At 44.4% G+C, this 20513-nt stretch overlaps 1 protein-coding gene across 5 annotated transcripts in view; it reads left to right on the plus strand.

Annotated features, from left to right (window-relative positions):
* Positions 1 to 20513, plus strand: part of Sash1 (SAM and SH3 domain containing 1) — a 350942-nt gene that overhangs the window by 292002 nt on the left and 38427 nt on the right. For all 5 annotated transcript variants that reach the window (XM_051164247.1, XM_051164248.1, XM_051164245.1 and 2 more), the window contains exons 7-8: positions 743 to 855; positions 4960 to 5061. In XM_051164247.1, coding sequence (XP_051020204.1) covers positions 743 to 855; positions 4960 to 5061 — 215 coding nt within the window. The remainder of the gene's footprint in view (positions 1 to 742; positions 856 to 4959; positions 5062 to 20513) is intronic.

Consider the following 20513-nt stretch of genomic DNA (forward strand, 5'->3'; position numbering starts at 1 on the left):
TGTTTGCTTTGGGAAAAAGCTTTTTACAAGGAGTCAGTGTTGGTGGGGGCAGGGGGGACATGTCTTTTTCTCTGTAGTTCTGGTGCCCTTCAGCTCTCCCTTAAATAGTCACAGTCTGCAGACACATGTGACTACAGTACTGCCAGATACAGACAGCTGTAGTACCTGTCTTCTAGGAGGCTGACATGCTTAGCGTCCGGCTTTATTTTTGCGTTTGTTCTGTGAGAACAGCAGCAAGATAACTCAGTAGAAGACAGTTGAATCAGGCTCAGCGAGCTTGGTTCCTTGGTTTGACCTCCTGTCATAGCAGAGGCCGCTCTCATACAAATATACGATCTTCTCGTTCATATCTCACATGATAAACTACAGAGCGTGTCCAACCCAAAGAAGCCTCGCAATGTCTGATCAAGTTGCGTGTTTAAATGAGATCCTGGGCCCATCTGCAATAAGAAATACCCTGTCGATTTTGTACCATGCCTAGAAGGCCTGTCTCAAAAGTTCTGGTCATTTTGAAGGATTTGCTTCTGTGGTAATTTGCACAGGTTCTTAGAACACACTTCCCCAAAAGATGCCCTTTTTGGCTTCCGGAGAGACAGCTCGGTTCTGCATTCCTCTGCTTTATGCATGGCATTCAAGGTAGACAGGGCACTTGAGAAACGTCCCCACCTCTCTCAAGATGAGGGCTTCCAGGCTGGAGGCCTGCTTTATCTCTCATTTCCATCTGTCCATCTTCAATCCCCAGGAGAAGATGTGGGCTACGTGGCAAGTGAGATAACGATGAGTGATGAGGAGAGGATTCAGCTGATGATGATGGTCAAAGAGAAGATGATCACCATTGAAGAAGCGCTTGCTAGGGTGAGTGTGCGGCCATGTTGTTTACACCTGGGGGCACCGGCTGAAAACTGTTTGGGGCCATCAGAGGGTATAGGAATCTCATATACTGTGTGTGTGTGTGTGTGTGTGTGTGTGTGTGTGTGTGTGTGTGTGTGTGTGTGTGTGTGTGTGTGTGTGTGTGTGTGTGTGTGTGTGTGTGTGTGTGAGAGAGAGAGAGAGAGAGAGAGAGAGAGAGACATCAAAGATCAAAGCTAGGTGTTTTGTGACTGTTCTACATCCTTAACCCCCAAGGGAATATTTTGATGGTATTTTAGTGGTCATATCTACTTTATCAAATCAATCAATCAATCAAATAAGATACTTACTGTATTTTATTTGCCTGATAACACACATTCTGCCTTATATAATTAAGCATCTGTGTTAGTGATAATTTACTTGGCAAAAACAGCTTTAAGGAATATAGGGTTCATTTGGCTCATAGTTTCAGGGTTCAGTCCATCATGTTAGCAGTTGTTGGGGAGGTTGTAGTCATGTTAGTCAAAGCTTGAGGAGAATGGTGACATCACACTCAGTCAAGAGTGAGGCAGCAGTGGATGTTTGTACTGGTTAGCTCACCCTCTCCGTTTTATCTTTTCTGGAACCCAAGCCTGTGGGAAGGCACCCCCACATTTAAGCTTGCCTTCTGTATTTTATACAGCCAGGATCTCCTGCCCAGGAAGTGGCCCCACAATGACGATGGGCCTTCCCACATTATTCAGTTTAGAAGATTTTCTTTTCATTGCTATTATTTATGTATATGTGTCTGTGTGAGTATATGCGCTGTGTAGTCAGGATGGCCAGAATATGGAGTTGCATTCCCTGCAGCTGGAGTTACAGGTAGTCATAGTCCACCTGATGGGAGTACTGGGACTTGAACTCAGGCCCTCGGAGAGAATAACAAGTCTCTTTAACTATTGAGCCATCCCTCCAGCCCCCATTCCCACATTATCAATATACTTAAGATACCCCTCCCCGCCACACAGAGGCATGCTCAGAGGTCCACTTCCTTGATGATTCTATATCCTGTCAAGTTGACAGCTAACACTGACCATTATGGAGGGAAGTGGGGTGAAGGGGAGGGAGGGAGAGAGAGAGAGGCAGACAGACACTGAGAGTCATTTAAGGAGATGGAGGAAACCTGACTTGGGAAGGAAACCTGGGGGCCTGGACCACTTTACAACAACTGCTGACTTTCGTCATCTGTGAACTTGGAGGGTTGCCTTAGTGACCTCAGCCTTCCAAGTCTCCAGCATACTGAAGTTCATGAAAGTGGAGGGACGGAGTGGCTTGGCTCACTGCAGATAAGCATATTAGTACTGGAACAAGCGGTGTTGCTGGCAATGGGTGACAACCTTGTCCCTGCCTCATTCAGATAGCCTTTGCTTTCTTTCTTTACCAAGGCTGTTGCCTGTGCCCTTGAGGGACAAAGTCCCCAAGTATTTTCTCTCTGGTTCCATCCCTTGTTTCTGCCCCAGCATTAGGGAAAAGGCCAGCAGAATGCCTAGAAAATGCATATAAGAAGAGTATGTATATATTTTTCTTGTGGTGAGTAGGAAGGTTTCTTGCCTCCTGGTGACTGGTAAGGCTCCAGTGTGTTCAAATAGCAAAACGTCATCATCTGAACACAGATGCCCGAGGTCATATCACAGCGCTCAGGTTTGGCATGAGGTTTACTTGTGTCCCTGGAGCAAGAGAAAACCTTTAAAAGTGCCTCAGTATAGTCTAATAGAGATACTCAGAAAAGAAAGGAATAGTTTCAAGCTTGGAGAAAAAGCAGAGGGACTAATATGTAAAGACCTTTGTGAACAGCAGGAACATTTGAAGACGGTGATGTTTGCAAAACTCCTTAGTTCAGAGTCTTGTCTTTTTTGAATGTGAAGATGGCTTAATAGATGATTTCTATATTAGCTGAATGGTTCTGTCCAAGAAAATGGCATGCTAAACATTTTGTAGGGGTTTTGTGGTAGACATGTGCTTTGGGCTTTAAGAAAGTCCATTTTAATAATTAAAAAAAAAAGATTAAACTTTATGGGGATCTAGGTAATTGGCAGTTTCTGAACAACGCATTGGCGAGTACTAATTTTAATGGCATGCATATAACGGTTGGCAGTTAAGTTCAGGATACTTGAATCTTGCCCTAGTTCTTCACAGTCTAGAAAATTCTAGGATGTACCTGGAAGCTATGGGCCACTCATTTATCTGGGTTATTTGCACATGTGTGAATGGATCAAATAAGGAACAGAATCACATGTAAGCCTTGGATAGAGCCTAGCCCTGCTTATTTTATCATGAGGATTCTCAGACATGAGGGGCCTGTATCACAGAAAACACACCTTGTTAGTTTTAAGGGGGAAAAACACAAAGAAAGGGAAGTGAAATGCTGTTGAAAAGTGAGCACATTTCACTTAGCAAAGCTGCGTAGAGGCTCCTCCCGATCGCCATGTGTGAGGCCAACCAGAAGTGTTTGCATGAAGCGCAGGGGAGCTGCACTCAGAACTCAGGAGTTCTTCCTCTCCGGATATTGTCTGAATGAAAGCGAGAGAGCTGATCCATGACGTTGCAGTCCTTGAAAATGTAGATCTTAAGACTGAAGCTGCCCTATCCATACTGTGACCTGATTACTAAATCGCCTATTTGCTCACCTGAGGACACATGCCTGCTCCTAAGCTACACCTGTGTGAGTCAGAGATAAAGTCCTCGGGGGATTCAAAAGCTTGTCAGCTTACAGTTGCCTGGCTAGGAATTTGTTTCATTGTCTTGTACTTAAGATGAAACTTATTTCATGACTCCTGGTGGTTGGGGCTGACATTGAGTTTAAGAACGGAGTAGGGGCCAGGACAAAACTGACATTCTCGCAATAGTCCCCTCCTACCTGTCACCTCTTCCCAGCCATACAGATAGATGACAATGGCATTCCAGAGGGAAGACGAGCCCAGTGTATATGACATTAGTATGCCATAAAGATGAGACAGAGATTATGTCCCTGATGGTGCGTCAGAGATTAAAATGACGAGTGCCACTAAGAGCAGAAACCTCGAGACGTATGCGCTTAATGTGAGTTGTGCGCTTACCTGAAGCCACAAGGGCGGTAGTCACAGTGCTGTGTCTACGTAGATGTGCCCTGAGGGCGTTACTGCATTGGCTTGACTGGAGTAGCGAGCCTCTGAGGTGGCTTCAGAGTGTTCCCTGCTGTCCAAGAGGATGAAACAGAGGGGTTCGGCAACCAGTGGTATCTGGTGTCTATATCCAGGCCTCTACTCTGTAATCAGTGTTGCCTCCCTCCTCCCGCATACATAGGTAAAGGAGACATTCTGGCTTTTACTAATTTGAGGCAAATTGTGATGTCTTTGCTGCATCCCACAGCTGGTCAAGGACCACTGCAAACCCCGATGCCAGGCTGTCTCTGTATTTAACTTACTTGCTTCATGGAACATGGTTTGATCAACACCTTTGAATCTGAAGAATAAATCACAATGCGATTTGACTGCAGTGAGGGTTTAGGGGTCTAAAGAGCTGAGTGCAGCTCCTCCATGCCTAATGCAAGCCTCCCTGGACCCCCTCACACACGGCGTTCTGGAAGAACCCCTACTGAGCCGTGCTATATTTGTTCCTTTTTTTCTAATGTTTCCTTTCCTTTCTGTGTTTGTTTTCCTTTTCCTTAACACTAAAACATGGAGTTTCTAAACCTTCACTTTCAGTAGCTCTGAACGCATCTTTCTTTCCTTTGCTATGCCCTCCCCTTGTTCAAGGGATCCAGTAAGCCACTTTCTATTTGCTTGGTGATAAAATTGACAGATAGAATACCCCAGCCTTGAATGAGAAAGGCCTCCTGGTGCCTCTCCTCCTCTGCGCTGGGATGGTAGCTACACACCTCTGTGCCTGGCTTGTGTGATGATGGGGAACTGAACCCAGGGACTCCTGCAGACCAGGCAGATAGCATCCCAAGAGTCTGTTGTGTTTATTAGTCACCTAGTCACCAACATGGAGAAAGTCTATGTGATTTCTGCTTGGAGCAGGCAGTACCCGGCCACTATTTCCATTTTAATCTTTCGGTTTATTTATTTTTTTTTTTTCTCCTTGCTGCAGTTGAAGGAATACGAGTCCCAGCACCGTCAGTCAGCGGCCTTGGACCCTGCAGACTGGCCCGACGGCTCCTACCCGACCCTAGATGGCTCGTCCACCTGCAACGTGAGTCCGCATCCCTGAGTGTCATGCCTGTCTGTGCTCATCAGGGTCAGCCTGAGCTGGCTCAACCTTTGTATTTCTTTCTAAGGTCTCTTTCTAAGGCTTCTTCACCCACTAGTGTCTCCGCTAAGCCGGAATCCTGCTGTCCAGGCTGCCATTCCTGGATTTTGTTTTTCCGTTATGACTACATATGCGTAAGAAACTATACTAGCACACTGGCCATCTTTTAGTGCTCAAGTTGGCTTCAGGAAGTGTTGTTCACATTGTGGACCATGATCTGCTTCTAGAAGCTTCGTGTCTTCCCACACAGAGATTTCATCCATTTAGTAATCATTGCTTCCATGCCCAGGCTCGGGCAGCCACTGCTGTGCTTTGTGTCTCTTAAGAGTGGAATTGCTCTGTGTCCGCGCTTGTCTGTCCAGTGCCTGTCTGACCTTAGCACCGCTCACCTGTCAGTAGGCACATGGGTCTCTTCTGCTCTTTAGGTACTGTGAGCACTGCAGTGTTCAGGGGTTCCAAACTTTCTTTTTGGGTTCAACAATTCCTGTTTGTTTCTGATTTCTTGCTAATGGCTGTAAAATGTGATTCATTTGTGTTTCTGGTTTGCATTTCCCTAATAATTATCAATGTTGAACATCTTTGTGTGTTTGTTGGCCATTTGTGTGACTTTGGGGGAAATGTTTATTCAAGTCCTTTGCGCCAATGACCAACAAAACAAAACAAAAAAGCAAAACAACAACAAAAACCCCTCTCTAATTTTTATTGGGTCATGGGCATTTAAAAGATATATTTTAAGTATCAATATAATATTAGATATATGGTTTTAAAGTATTTTCTCCCATCCTATAGGTTGCCTTTTTTTTTTAAACTATGTTGACCCATTTTTCCTATTGCTCATGTTTTGGGTGTCCTAGCCATGCAATCACTACAAAAACAATGTGGAGGTAGTGATGATGATATCACCCTAGTTTTGTTTTGTTTTGTTTATTTTTGGTGGTTCTGTAGTTCTTAGCACTTAAGTGTTTAACTCAAATGAAAAACTCGTCTATTCCTTGTGGACATCCAGTTTTCCAAGAACTATTTGCTGAAAGGACTGTCATTTTCCCATTAAAAGGTCTTGGCATCCTTTCTGAAAATTAAGTGACCATCCTTGTGTGGGCTGTCTCATGTGTCATATCTGATCTGTTCTTTCACAAGTATCTTACTGTTTTGATTACTGCAGCTTTGCAGTAAGTTTTGACTTGCAAAATGGGGCCCTTCCAATATTATTTACCCTTTAAAACTATTTATTCACTGTGTGTGTGTATGTGTGTATTTTCATCTTCGAAAGTGCACATGCGCACGCACATATGCACATGGGCATGCAGTGCCCACAGAGGCCATATGAGGGTGCTGTATAACCCAGAACTGGAGTTACAGGCATTTGTGAGTTACCTGACACAGTGTTGGGAATGGATTTTGGTTCCTCTGCAAGAGATGAAAGCTCTCTTAAGCCCCTAGTCATCTTCCCAGCCCCCTTATTTACTTTTTAACTGTTTGAGATCCCTTCAGATTCCATATGAACCTTAGGCTGGGTTGCCATTGAGAATCTCAAGGAAACGGCACCCACTCTGTGTTTACACTTGTGTAGCACAGCACAAAGTTTTCCAATCCATGAACGTGAAACGTCTTCCCATTAATGTATATCTATTCAGTTTCTTTTAGGAATCTTTTGCAGTTTTCATTATTTTTAGTGCTTTTGTAAATGGGACCATTCTTCTAATTTCCTTGGCCAATCGTTCATTACTTTGTATACAAACAATACAAACGCAACTTTATCTCATTTTGTGGGTCCTGTCACCTACACTTTTCTGATTTTGTTTGTCTCCCCCAATAGTTTGTACAAGTTTATGCTTGTGTGTGATTTGAGGGTTTTTTTTCCTGCATACAATTGTTCTTACCCACAGAAAGAAACAGTTTTACTTCTTCCTTTCTCAATGGAATGGCTTTATATCACTGAGACTGTTTTCATATGACCAGAATGGCACTTTTTAAAGCTACGGGTTTTGTGATAGTTGCAGGGATTGTAATCTAGACTTTTACTGCACAGTGACAACTTCAAACAATATGGATCAAGAATGGAGGGTGTTCCCTTGTCTCCTAGTTTCCAGTTTTGTTTGCTATATCATCTTTTCTTAATCTTGGAAGCTGCTCTCCACCCATGGTCTTAGGCTCCCTTCTATGCCCTACATAAGCCAGTCTTTCTGGGGGAAAAAAAAAAAAAAAGCTTCCCAATCGTATGTTTTATAAAAAGCCTGCTGCTTTCTTGTTTTGTAGATGATAAATCCCATACTTTTCTGGCACCCGCAAGGCCCTGTGTGATCTGGCCTTGATCATTTGCTCTGATCTCATCTTTTACTCCCACACCCAATAGCCCTCTTCCAGCCACACACTGGGCCTCATACTCACTACTGAGCAAACCTCGGGCTTCTCACATTTCTGAATTTTAACCCATACAATTTTTGTCCACCTAAAACGTATCTTCCAATTTTTCCCTTCCTGCTGAAAATGCATGCATTCTTCATGGTGAAACGCAACTCTTAACTCCCTCTATAAAACTTCCCTTAGCCTCCCACAGCACATTTATTGCTTCCTATTTCATGCTTTTGTTGAGCCTGATTTAATATATCAACGCTAAGCAGTTATCCCGGAGCATGAGAAGTAATTGTGCCTCTATCAGCTTCCCTGGGAGCAGCAGGCTCCTTGAGCAAGGCAGACATGCTGCATGCTTTGCCTCTGCAGGGAGTGCCTAGCCCACCTAAGCAAAGCTTTGCCTAGCATTCATCCTCCTTGCTCCTCTAGGAGTGTGCTTGGGGGTCTTGCAAGTACAGATTGAGTCTTGCCTTTGCTTTGAGTCTAAGCAACAAAGGGTAGCTTGTCAGAAGTAAGTAACCTCTTTCACTACCTTCTTGCTCCCAAGTCCCCAAACAAACACTAGATTTCCATTGCAGTTGAAAGGCTATGAATTTAAAAGCCATGTCAGGCTTACTGATAGACCAAAACGGTACCATTTAGGATAATGAATGTGTTACAGGCTAGCTAGCCTTGGGTCCTGAGACAATGAGGTCATCAAGGAACCATGGCCATAGTTTTGAATATAACTCTGGATCTCTCACCCCAAACCCAAAAGACTGATAAGTGTATATCATAAACCCAGTCACTCATGAAGAATAAGTATAGTAACTCAAGATAGATGTGATTCAAACTCAGGCTGAGGAAGAAAACAAATCCTGAGTTGTCCATAGTGAGTTCTTTAGTATCAAGCTCCCTGTGTACTGTCCTGATCAATAGTGTCCGAATCAAGGGCAAGGTTGACTTTGTCCATTGAGAGAAACAAGGTTGTTGTAAACGTCACACTGAGACTACAAGCAGCTAGTCATCTGTCATGTCAGAAAGAAGTTAATATAGGCCGAGTTCTATGGGCATTTTGTACAACCTGCCAAGAAAGCATCATTTTATTTACATTGGCTTCTTGGGTTCCTTCTAGAGGGTCCATCAGAACTGTCACCTAGCTGTAAGCGTTCAGAATGAAATGAGTGTGTCAGAGTTGGAGCTCCATATTGAGGTCTAGTGTTAGCAAAGATGAACAGGAAAGAGGCCCTGCCTCGACAGAGCTTACGCTTCAGTGCAGATGTGAAAATCACACATATTTACACACACAAATTCAGAGCGCCAGGCACACAATTCCACTAGTATCTTCTCACCGAACTGTCTCTTTCAACATGGCCCCCAAATAAGCTCCCAGTCCAATGAAGGGCCAGGGATCCCACACTTTCCGTCCACACATGGCTCAATCCTCCAGAAACTCTAAAGAGTGACTTCTGTTTGTAGGACGAGGTACAGATGGTCAAGTACCTGTACCAATGAAGTGAGTTTACCAAAGCTAGCTGTTTACTGTGCGTTCGGCCAGTTGGCTTCCCGCAGGCTCCCACGCCCACTTAGTCATGGCGCATGTGCCCAGGGCTGCAACCAACAAAGCATCGTTCCTGAAGTTGGCTTGAACTTGGTTGCAGTCCTGACCTGTATGATTCTTGCTCCTCTTTATCCTGACCTAAGCCTTCCCTCCCTGTGTTTTGAAAGAGCATGGATTCAACATTCTCTCAACTGCGGAATATTCTATCGTCATCCTGAAATTGCCCCCATCTCAAGGCTGTTAATTTCAGACAATTTCCACTGTGGTGATTCCTCCGCCATCCCAAGTTGAGCAATTTTCAGTTTTCTATTGATTCCTTTTTATCCAGAGATGTAAATAGCTCACTGGGAATGCCTAGACCTTGAAAGTCCCAGGGATCATAAGGCCTTTGTCACCAGACCTCAATGCCTATATTGATGCCTGGCATGCTTTAGCAAGTCATTTGCACTGATATCATAGGCTCCTCTGCCCCCAAAGCTGACATTAGATAATTGTGTGTTGCCTCATAATAAATCCATATGCACATTCCTAGTTTCTAAGAGTGTAAGCTGCTAAAGATAGTTACCAGGGAAGTGAAAAATAGCTCTCTCCTTGCCAAAGAAGCATCTGTTCTATGCTGGATCCCGTTAATAATGAACTTCTGTTGTCCATGTTGGACTATTTAGAATGGGCTCTGCTTAGGAATTTAATTTTATTCCTGCTTAAATAGGTGAGTGTTTACTTAAATATTTTTCTTTTAATCTATTTTAGCTTTTTTTCCCTCTATTTTTCTGTTTGCCTCCTGCCAAGTGGAAGGTTATAAGAACTGTCAGTTTTGTGTCTTCAGGTTTGTTTTATTACTTTCTTGTTACGAACACATTTAAGGGGCTGGAAAAAATGGTTCAGCAGTTAAGAGCCCTTGCTACTCTTCCAGAGGTCCCAAGTTTAGATCTTAGCACCTGCATCCAAGTAGTGCTTACCACCTGTAGCATCAGTTCCAGGGGATCCAGTGCCCTCTTCTGGCCTCTGCAGGTGTATGCAAAGTCTCACACACACACACACACACACACACACACGCACGCACGCACGCACGCACGCGCACGCACACACACACGCACACATGGGTAGACACAATTATTTACATAAATCAAAATAAGTCTAAAAACCACATTTAATTAATTAACAATTGATTAATTATTTAATTATGCTCTACTTTGTAGTTATCATGTCTTAGTAAATAATTTAGTATACACGTCTTAGTAAATAACTAGTTTTATATTTTTACAAATCTGATAGACAAGAGTTGATGAACTATGTTTGGTGCTTTAATACTAACAAAAGTCCTTGTCCTGAAATATTTCTTCCTAAAGAAGTCAAATTAGGTATTTGAATGTGTTATATAAATTATTCCACATAAATTAGAATGTGCGAAGGAAAGTTGAAGCCACTGCAGGCATGAAACAGAAAGGCTCATGGGGTGTTGTTGCAAGCCTGTATTGTTTAATCTTCATGGTTGCTTCATACCATGTAATATGTTCAAGAAAAAAATTGGAATAATGTTTCTGAGGCTGGGGTTCTTCGAAGCAACCATCGTGAAGTGTGTTTGTCAAGTCAGTTGCTTTGGGAAGCAAATCCCCCTGTCAGAGATGACACTGCCACATCTGAAGAGACTGAGCCAGACTCAAGAGATATCTCTGTAATGGAATATTACAGTGTTCTGACCCAGGCCTCACATCCGGAAACTCCTCTCATCCTAGCCTTTCATTCCGACTATAAATATGGCTACTAACCTGGCTTGAGGTTCAGGAGAAGCCATTTGGGTAGACTATTTCCAAAATTTAGGTAACAAGGCGACAAAATACCACGTGGCCTCTTCTGAAGCTGCTATTTTAAGCGTTGATGAAGGACTTTCAAGGAAGGTCTGCACTAAAATATGCCCATGCTATCTATGTCTGGGGTGGAACCCACTAAAGCTTTGGAAAGGTTCTAAAATTATAAGCCGCAGAATCTCAGTGGCTGGGTTTTACTCAGGTGGTTTTGTTGCTTTTTTTGTATGTAGCACTAAGGATAGAACCTAAGGCCTTGTGTATGCTTGACAAATACCCTGCCCCTGCACCACACTGGCAGCCCACGATGTAGACTTTTCAAACTCATTTGTGTGTGTGTGTGTGTGTGTGTGTGTGTGCGCGCGCGCGCGCGCGCCCGTGCGTGCCCCATTAACAGGCTTTGTCTTCAAGTTGGGGGAGGATTCAGGTTTGCTCTTCTGAAAGGGGAAATCTGTGCTGCAGCTTCTGAGAGCATCACCAGCTTCTTTGGTGTGTGTGTGCCGAAAGCAAGAGTACCTGACATGGGTGCTTGATATCAGTTCTGGTGGCAAATGGCCTAATTCTATTATGGGAAAGAGCCGGTTAACCATGTCACCACACTATGGAACCAGCACACCCTAAGTAGGCTGCATCTTTGGGCTTGTTGGGGAACGGAGCGATGTCATTTCTTCTCTGTGTGTGCAGTGCCCTTTTTAGAGTCTAGAGGCTGCTTTTTTGGGTTGAATCTTTCCCCTTCCTCTTCTCATGGGCCTATTTCCTATTTCCTGATATGGGGGTCTGTGTTGCTCTGGCTTGTGCTGAGCTCCTCCTGATTTAAAGCAATCCTCCTGCCTCAGCTGCTAAGGAGCTGTGTGTGCTCTCATGCCTATCTTCTGACGAGGCTATTTCTAATGTGTTTATCTTGAATATGTTTATTTTACCTTGAGAACTAATATCTATAAGTTAAAATATGCCAGAAATGTGTTTTTTTTTTTCTCAAAGTAAAATCATGAACTAATGTCATTGGCTTCACCACTTGGGGAAATAAGACTCAACAGGGAGCTTTCTATGACAGCTCGTGAAGTTATAAAATCTCCCACCTATAAATAATTCTCAGTTGAAAAGTATATGGTTTTTATATTTTTACCAATTTGGATGGTAATGAATATTTATTGGACACATAAATGTTGCATAAAGATCCCCATGTTTCACAGCATTGGAGTTGGCAATCTAGGACCCATTTCCTCCAAGAAAGGGGCTGGCCTTGTTTCTACTGTCTTCTCTTATATTGTTTTCCTTTATGAGGAGGGCATTGAGGGGAGGCTAGATGCCAGGTGTAAAAATAACTTGGGTGTCCGAGTGAGTGTGGCTTCTGGTAGTGTCTTTTTGTATTTCTTTGCCATGGGAACTTTTGCGTTAACTCTTTGCTTCATCCCAAAAAGGTTCAAATTAGCAAGATAGTTTTTACCTTATGGCTAGAAAAATGGCTCTAAAATTAAAGCTTTAATGTTGTGCTGTCTGGACTTGAACACGGGGTGATTGTAGCTGGGCTTCAGTTCCTAATTTCACACACAAAGCATGAGTGTATCCAGTTCACCTGTAAGAAGACCAGGAAGACAGAGAAGGCCCAGCAGTAGTTACCAGAGGGCGTTTAGAGCCCTGCCCCAGTGCCTTGGAGTGCTGGCGACTGAGCCATATGCCTTGTGTATACTGGACAACAATGCCACCTCTGACCATTCCCAGCTTCGCAGCTCTTTATACCTTGCTGAGTTACACTGTACCCGGATAACTAGCCCTCCTCTAAATCTTTCTAAATATGACTATGATAAAAAAAAAAAAAGCTAATTACTGATTCTGGTCTCTTAATACCTCCTCAACTCTTTCAGAAGATTATTCTGCCTTTTACGAATGCTTTCAGTAAAATTTCATTTCGTTTAGCCGAATGAGAGAATATAGAAAGAAATAGTACTCCTATAGTTTATCACTAAAGTCATAGCGAAATAGAGCCTTTCGAATTCCTGTTTCCAGTTTAGAGAGAGAACGGTGCCTTGGTGGATATTCACAGGCCATAGAACAACTTGCAGGAAGTTGGTTCATGGTGTTTCCCAGTGTGCAGTGCTCCAGGCTACTTGACCCCAGAGCTTCCTGGTGATTTTCCTGTCTCTGCCTCTCATCCTGCTGTAAGAGTGCTGGAATTACACATGGTAGTCGTCACCTCTAGTTGTTTTTGTGAGATATGAGCCTTGAACTCAGATCCTCAGGCTTGTCTGCTTAGGACTTTGACTGGCTGACCTAGTGAGAGGTTTTTTTTTCTTTTTTCTTTTTTTTTTTCCCATTTGTTTTGTTTGTTGCCTTGCTTGCTTTTGAGAATTAAAGATTTGCTCCCATATCCAAGTGAATATAATCTGAGAGGAAAGAGTGGTTGCTGAGATGACTTCCTGTTGTTCATTCCCTACTTCCTGTTGTTTACTCAGCATGCTCCCCTCCCATTCCCAGCCGCCTTCCTGGGACCAGGGCCAAAGGCTGAGGCATGTATTTCATGAGTCCCTTAAGCTCACCATGAAGAAATACATTTAGACAAGAAGGAGGGACTTGCCACCACCAGCCGATGGAAGCCAGCATTCACCCAGCATGGGCAGGATGGAGCAGGGCTGGGTTAGCTCAGAGGTGAGTCAGCCCTGAGGTCTGGATCCCACTCCCCTGTCAGCCCTGCCTTGGTGGCAGAGGAGCCATCTCTTTGTGCTTCAGTTCCTTCAGTAGATCAGCCAATCCTGCCTGCCCTGGGGGTTAAAGGGCACAGAGCAACGAATCCCCAATAGATATCATCTTTTCTTCTCCCTGGGAAGTTCATCTCCCTTTTCCATGTGCTGTCATCCTTAAAATGCCTGAGTCCCCCATAAAGTGCTATTTTGGTGCATGCCATTATGTGTATGTGTCAGTGGGAAAACATGTAGTTGGGAAAAACTTAACTTGCTAATGCCTGCTGACTGTGCTCCACTCTTACCACTCTTACAGTGGTTTCCAGCCTTAGTAGGTCTTGCTCTGTAAGTGGGCTTAGGAGAGGGTCTGGTGCGATTTCAGTGCTACTCTGCGGGAGTAAGCAGTTGACTGCTTAGACATGATCTTACAGGTGGTTGGACTGAGTACATGGCCCGCCTCTCTCACAAGTGGAGGGCGTTCTCACCACAGGCCCCCAAATAACTACAGGTTGGGTTCTCTGGCAAACTAACCAGGGACACCTTCCTTTCCACTTGTTTGAACACTTACAGGAAGTTAAAAGTAGGGCCCTTGGGGGACCCTCCTCAATGTACCAAGCGCCCCATGAGTACAAATAAGTGCTGACAAAGTGCCCAAGGATGACATAATCTGAGGGTATCTATTTTAAAAGAGATTTTTAACTTAAGATAACCTTTTAATATAATTTGGCTTGTTGGTTCTTTTCTTTCTTTTTTTTTTTTTTAAATCAGGCTTAAATCTATAAAATTAGAGATACAGATAGCTTTGACCTATAAAAATGCAGTTTCATTTGTCCAGCCTGATACACAACTACCAGATGCGATATACCACATTTATTCCACTAGCTGATTATATCTGAGTGCAGATGTAATCTAATTTGGGTCAGGGTTTGGCATTTTGATTTGCAATAGCACTTCCTTTCTTTGCTGGAGGGAGCACCCCAGGGAGTTTGAAGTTAAGAGGATGTCCGTCACTGTCTAGTGTTATTGATTCGTCACATCTCTGTCCTTCATTAAGTCATTTGCCCCAGTGCCAAGCCTTATTTATTGGGCCACAAGGCCTTCTTGTGGTTCATGAACAGGATCCAATAAGCTGGGTCCAGTGCCAGCTCATTGAAGTCATAGGCCGCCCATCACTTGTTTAGAGTGCGTTTGAACTCTGCCATCATACTTTCCCGTTATACCAAAGCTCTCAACTACAGGCAGCAGCAGACAATGGCCCTCATTGGGAAAGCAAGAATAAATAAATAAAATCGTGTGGGTGCTGAGGATTGAACCCAGGGCTTTGAATGGGGAAGTAATTTTGAGCACACCCAAATTCTAATTCCACAGAATAATAGCCACTGAAGACATTCCTCTGTTCCCCTCTGCACCCCGCTTTCTCCTCTCTGTGTCACCCCACACCCTCTGGTGACCGAGGTTGAATGGTTAGTGTTTATAAAGTTAATACCACTGCATAACTGGTTCCTAAAGCCGCGTGCTTCATCCTTTGCCCTGTTGCCCACTTGACCCACTGTGTAGATTAAACAGTGCCACCTCAAGCATTCCTCAGATCACCCATTGGGCAAACATTTACCGAGGCTGTACGGTGGGTGCACCAGCCTTCATAGACAATGAGCTCGTGGTTGGGGAAAAGAGGCAGACGGAGAGTATGGTTGTGGACTGTATGGCAGGCACATAGCAGAAGTTCATTGCACCCTCCGAGGCCTTCCCAGGAAACATGACTGTACCAGTCATGGTACAGACTAGTTCTCCAGGTAATAAAAGAGAAGTCGGTGTCAGTTAAGGGGAGCAACCGGGTTCAAGGTGAAGAGCTAGGTAAATATTCAGGTAGTAGAGAAAACTAACTTATGTACTAAGAAGCTTTTTTTTTTTTCTTTGTTCACCATTTTGACTGCTAAGATGTACACTCTCGTCTCAGTTTCTTATTAACAAATTGGTTTTGTAACAGGTTTTTATTTCCTTATGTCCATTACTTTTAGATTTGTATCATCTGTGCATGTCATCTGGTCTTTGAGGTCTCATTTAATCAAATTTATGATCTTATTAAATTATTTTTTAAACAGGTAAAAATGTATATGTTTGAGTGTCTGCATGCAAGAGTGTGCTGTGTGTGTGTGTGTGTGTGTGTGTGTGTGTGTGTATGCTAGCACTCAAAGAGGCCAGAAGAGGGCGTCAGATGAAAAAATTGCATGTATTTTCAAATCTCTTGTTTTCCCTTTCCCTACTCCCCCCCAACCCTGACCACCACCACTACAACCACTTCTCGTATTTTGGTTAAGTAGCTGCCATGCATTTTTTGTTTCTCCACCCCCCCCCCCAACTTGAACCTGCTGAGTTGGCTCTAGTCACATTGTTTTTAAACTTGTGCTGACATAAGGAACGTTACTGTTTGTGTAACAGTAGCTTCCCCTACTCCCACCCCCCCCCCTTTCTCCTAAGCACAGCTGAGGTCTTTATTGGGTAGCCCATTTGTGTTTAGTGTTGTTATGGCCAGATAGACAGGCCAGGTAATATAGGCTCCATTGAGACTCCTGTGCTAAGCTTTCTCTCCTGAGACTGCATTAAATGCTCTGTCACAGTTCGCGCTGAATGGGTCATGGCTGCAGAGTCACCTGGTTTCCAAGTCTAGTGAGTTCTAGAGGCTTAATATTGACCAGGAAGCTTCATTATGCACTTTGCTTCCTTCGCTCTAGATTCCCACTTCTAATTCCAGTTCCTGACTCAGGAAAAATAAAGGAGTTGTGAACACGGTTCCTTTCCAGATGTGCGGTCATGACAGAATTCTCTGCTGTTTGCTAGTCTGGTTTTTGAAAAGGGGGAGGGGGACACCTTTGATAACTTGTTTTCTTACCTTGATCATGCAGTTTCTGAGTGTTAATGCATGTTCCTTTCTTTGGTTGTTGATGCTGATGTGTATTTCGCTGGATTTTCACATGTTTTGGCAGAGGAGGTTGATCATCCTTGGCTTCTTGTGGGAAGTCATCAAGTGGCTCAGTGTTCAGCAGTTGTGCCCTGATGGATTTGCTAATTTAATGATTACACCCTCTTCAATGCTAATGTGCTTTATTGTTTGTTTTTGTTTTTGTTTTAAAGATAGCCTTTCAGCCTAGGATCAAAGCTACTTCTTACTAAGTCTTTAGGCAAAACCAAAATTATGACAAGGATATACAGATTGTGACTTTAAGAGTGGCATGGGCTCACCTGCTGGCCTGGTGCCATAGGAGGATGCCCGTACCCTCCTTCTGTGGTTACTAGATTCCTTAGGTTTTCTGTATGTCTGCATCATCATGTGTCTACACAGAGTTGTCACACAGCCCCGTCCTGAGAAGTCACTGTGCCTGAACCATGAGTCAGTAGTCTGAGATGCCAAAGTAATGTGACTTAGCAACACACCCAGTCCCTGAGGAGACTTACCACTTCGGGAATGAACACTGGACTTTCCAGCACATGTGTGATTGCCCCACTTGGCGGTGTTGCTGTGAGTGAGCCTTCTCCATGGCCCAGGGCTGTATGAGAGCCCGGGGCACTTGGGAAAAAGGACGAATGGATTCTGCTAGAATCCTTAGGGTGCCTTGCATCACTGATGGGCATTGGGTGCACCCCACCTCAATCCCTCAGCCTCTCGCAAGGGAAGTATACTGCTCTTGCTGCTGATGTCCCTGCCTCTTCTGCTACCTTCACTTGTGACCTTGGGCTGCTTCACAGTAACAGCCAGTCCCTTGACCTATGGACAGGATGACATCATGTAGAAAAGCCACCCAAGGCTTTACATACACCAAGGAAGTCAGTCCTCTTATTGCCATCCTTTCCACCCCCAGTGGAAGAGGAAAAGCCTTTTCTCTGTTTCAGGGACCTTGCAGGTTTAGAGTGGGTGGGCTCCTTATGCTCACAGTTGCCCTAGACTTCGTGGTAGGACCCTTGAGATCTGTTTTTTCCCCTTCTCCTTTGGGAAAAAGAAAGTAGCAAAACTGTTTTGAGGGTGGTTAAAAGTAATTCCGTGTTCTTGAGTTTAGGAAACGGTATAGAGTAACATCCATTTTTGTTCCTTTGGGCCCTCTGTTAATTTTTAAAGTTATTAAAATGAATTAAGTGCTGACAGTGTTTCTCCCCTAGGGGATAGTAATAGTACCTCAAATTCCCACGTACTTTCTCCAAATAAAAATCTCCTATAATTATCATCTCTTCTTCTGCCTCCTTCTCCTCCTCCTCTTTTTTCCCCTATCCTCAAGTTTGGCAACAACTAGTTAATTTTGAAGCTGCCAGAGCGATTATTTCAGTGTTGCACGGTACCTTGGGGAGGAGAATGGAATCTCGTCGGGTTTTTTTTTTTTTTTTTTTTTTTTTTTCCCTTTCCATCTGCTGACAAAATTCTCCTAATTTCAGAGGGCAATGATGTCACCCTCTAACGAGCAAAATATTTCTTACTAAACAGATGGGTCTCCTTGCCTGACTTCTTTGTAATAGAATGGGGTCCGGGGCACAGTGTTGCCTCATGTTTTATGTAGTTATTATAAGCTTTAAATCAAAAAGCGTTGCTATAAACTCAGCGAGACTAATTTTTATTTTTTATTTTTAAAGCACAAAGATGACCATGATAACAGTGACCCAGCAGTCGCTGTCGTGACTGGACATGGCTCGGTCCTCAAGCTTTGGGAACATGTTGACTTTATCCAGGCAGAGCCAGATTGTAGCCCTAAGCTAGGGAGGGATCCTGAGTGCATCACTGCTTGGAACACTTGGACCACGGAGGGAGACCTGGCTCGGTGGGGAGATGGTGAAATCCAGCTCAGAGAAGGGGAGGGCAGAAGCTCCTGCTGATTGGTGTCACGTGCTGTTTATAAAAACTACACCAGCTGAACTCTGTTTTGTCCAACTAGATAGGTGAGCATCTGAGGCCAAGGTAGACAAGGAAGTATGGCTCTGGGACCATCCCATCACTAAGCTCTAGGTCATGTATGAACACGGATGTGCCCCCAAACCCCATAACGAGTGTTAACTGGTCACAGATGCATATCTTGGTTTTCCTATATGAGGATGCACTGCACCAAGTGCCGATCTCCTTTTCTCCAGCCCGGGGATGAGGCCGTTAATGGTCCTGTTTCAGGGCTTCCTGTGTGCTTTTTCTCCGTGTGCTTCTCTCTTGCAACCTTTGTAAGTCACACTGACACTTCATACTCTCCTGAATGCCTTCAATGAGTGGGTGTGTTCGTTCATTCATTTATTCCAGCCAAGAAGTACCGATGTGAGCTGTGCGGTGGTGGCACACATCTTTAATCCCAGCGCTCCACTCGAGAGGCAGAGGCAGATGGATCCCTGTGAGTTCGAGACCAGCCTGGTCTATAATGCTAGTCCAGGACAGCCAAGGCTACACAGAGAAACCCTGTCTTGAAAAGCCAAAAAAGAAAAGAAATACCAAAGTGTCATCAAGATACATTTAATTTTTATTTGTCCAAGTGGAAAACATATGTTTGGGGCTCTGGTCATGGCGAGGAATATAGCTAAGACGACACATTTCTTCAGCGTCAAAAGTCTTGCAGATGCGCACGTTTTTTCAAACCCTTCAATCCTAAAATCTAATAATCGGTTCAGAGAAAAAGGCTGCGATGGCCACGGTAATGAATTTTGCCGCAGTGTGCATCCGAGTTGGTTTATGTTGGAGACATGCAAATGTCCAGTGACAGGTGCATCATTTAAGTAAGTGACAACATACTTACGGGGAGGAATGCTGCTGAATCACTAATAGGTTGGTGTATTCTGTTGGTAGAATATTTGTTGACATGGGAAATTTTCCCACACATGCTTCTTTTAAGACAGTTTGAGACGTAGACCTGGAGTGTGCCCAGCCTTCCCTAAACCAGTGCTTCTCCACCTTCCTAGTGCTGCCGCCCTTTAAGACACTTCCTCATGCTGTGGTGACACCCGCCCAGCCATAAAATCATTTCACTACTTACCTCATAACTGTAATTTTGCTACTGTTATGAACTGTAATGTGAATATCCGCCATGCTACCCCTTTGGGGGGTCACAACCCACAGGTTGAGAACCGCTGCTCTAGATAAAGTTTGTCCCGCTTGCTGTGCCTCCGCAAAGGCCAAGGCAGTGAAAGGCAATCAGAGGAGAGGCCAGCAAGTGCAGTGATGTGTGGGCACACGAGCGCAGGGGGCATTTGAGTTGTGGAGAGGAGGGAGAGGGTGAGAAAGGGCTGCCCAGGGACGCCCTTGCCACAGAGTATATGTACAGTGGCGTAGAGCGCCCTCAGACTAGGGAGGAAGGGAAGGGAAGTAACCACACAGTTCTATATCCCACGCAAGGCCTTTGCACCCTGCCTTGACACCTAACAAAGAAAGAGTTCCTCTGTGTAGGATTCAGATGTTGCAATGTGAATTTGAAGCAGTTGGCTCGCCCGCTGTGCAGGTAGGTTGGAGTCTACTGCTGTGAGAGGCAGACTTATGGGAGTTGTTTTTCTCAGTGCGTTGTTCACGTGTTTGCTGTGAGGCTTGGCGAAGGCTGGGAGCTATGCGGCTGAGGAGCCTGAACATCTCCATCCGTTGTTGACTGCGTAAGTGTTCATAGAGGGCTTGCAATAGGCAGACGAGCGCTCTGGTAATGGCTTGCAGTGAGCAGGCACCACGCATCCAAGTCTGGAGACTAAACTAGGCCACTGTCCCTAGAGATTATCACAGGGAGCCTGGCATTAGCTCTATAAGTGACAGGTTTGTCCTCTGAGAGGTGGGGGCCAGAGGCCTATAAAGCGTTGCCTATAAGGCCAGCCCTCTTGCTCTTCCTCTTAGAAGGTCCCCTGAGGAGCTGGCAAGGGGTGAGTTGGTGTGGAGGAGGGGAGTCAGAGATGTATCTTCTTCCCTCTGTCCTTCACTGTGTCTCGATCGACGCAAGCAGAACAAGTGTTCCGTTGATCTGGGCCTCCTGCTCTGCCAGGTCCCAGGCTTCATACGTGAGGAGTCTTCTACCCATCCTATATCCC

Source organism: Acomys russatus, chromosome 21 (genome assembly GCF_903995435.1).
Source record: "Acomys russatus chromosome 21, mAcoRus1.1, whole genome shotgun sequence".
NCBI lineage: Eukaryota > Metazoa > Chordata > Mammalia > Rodentia > Muridae > Acomys > Acomys russatus.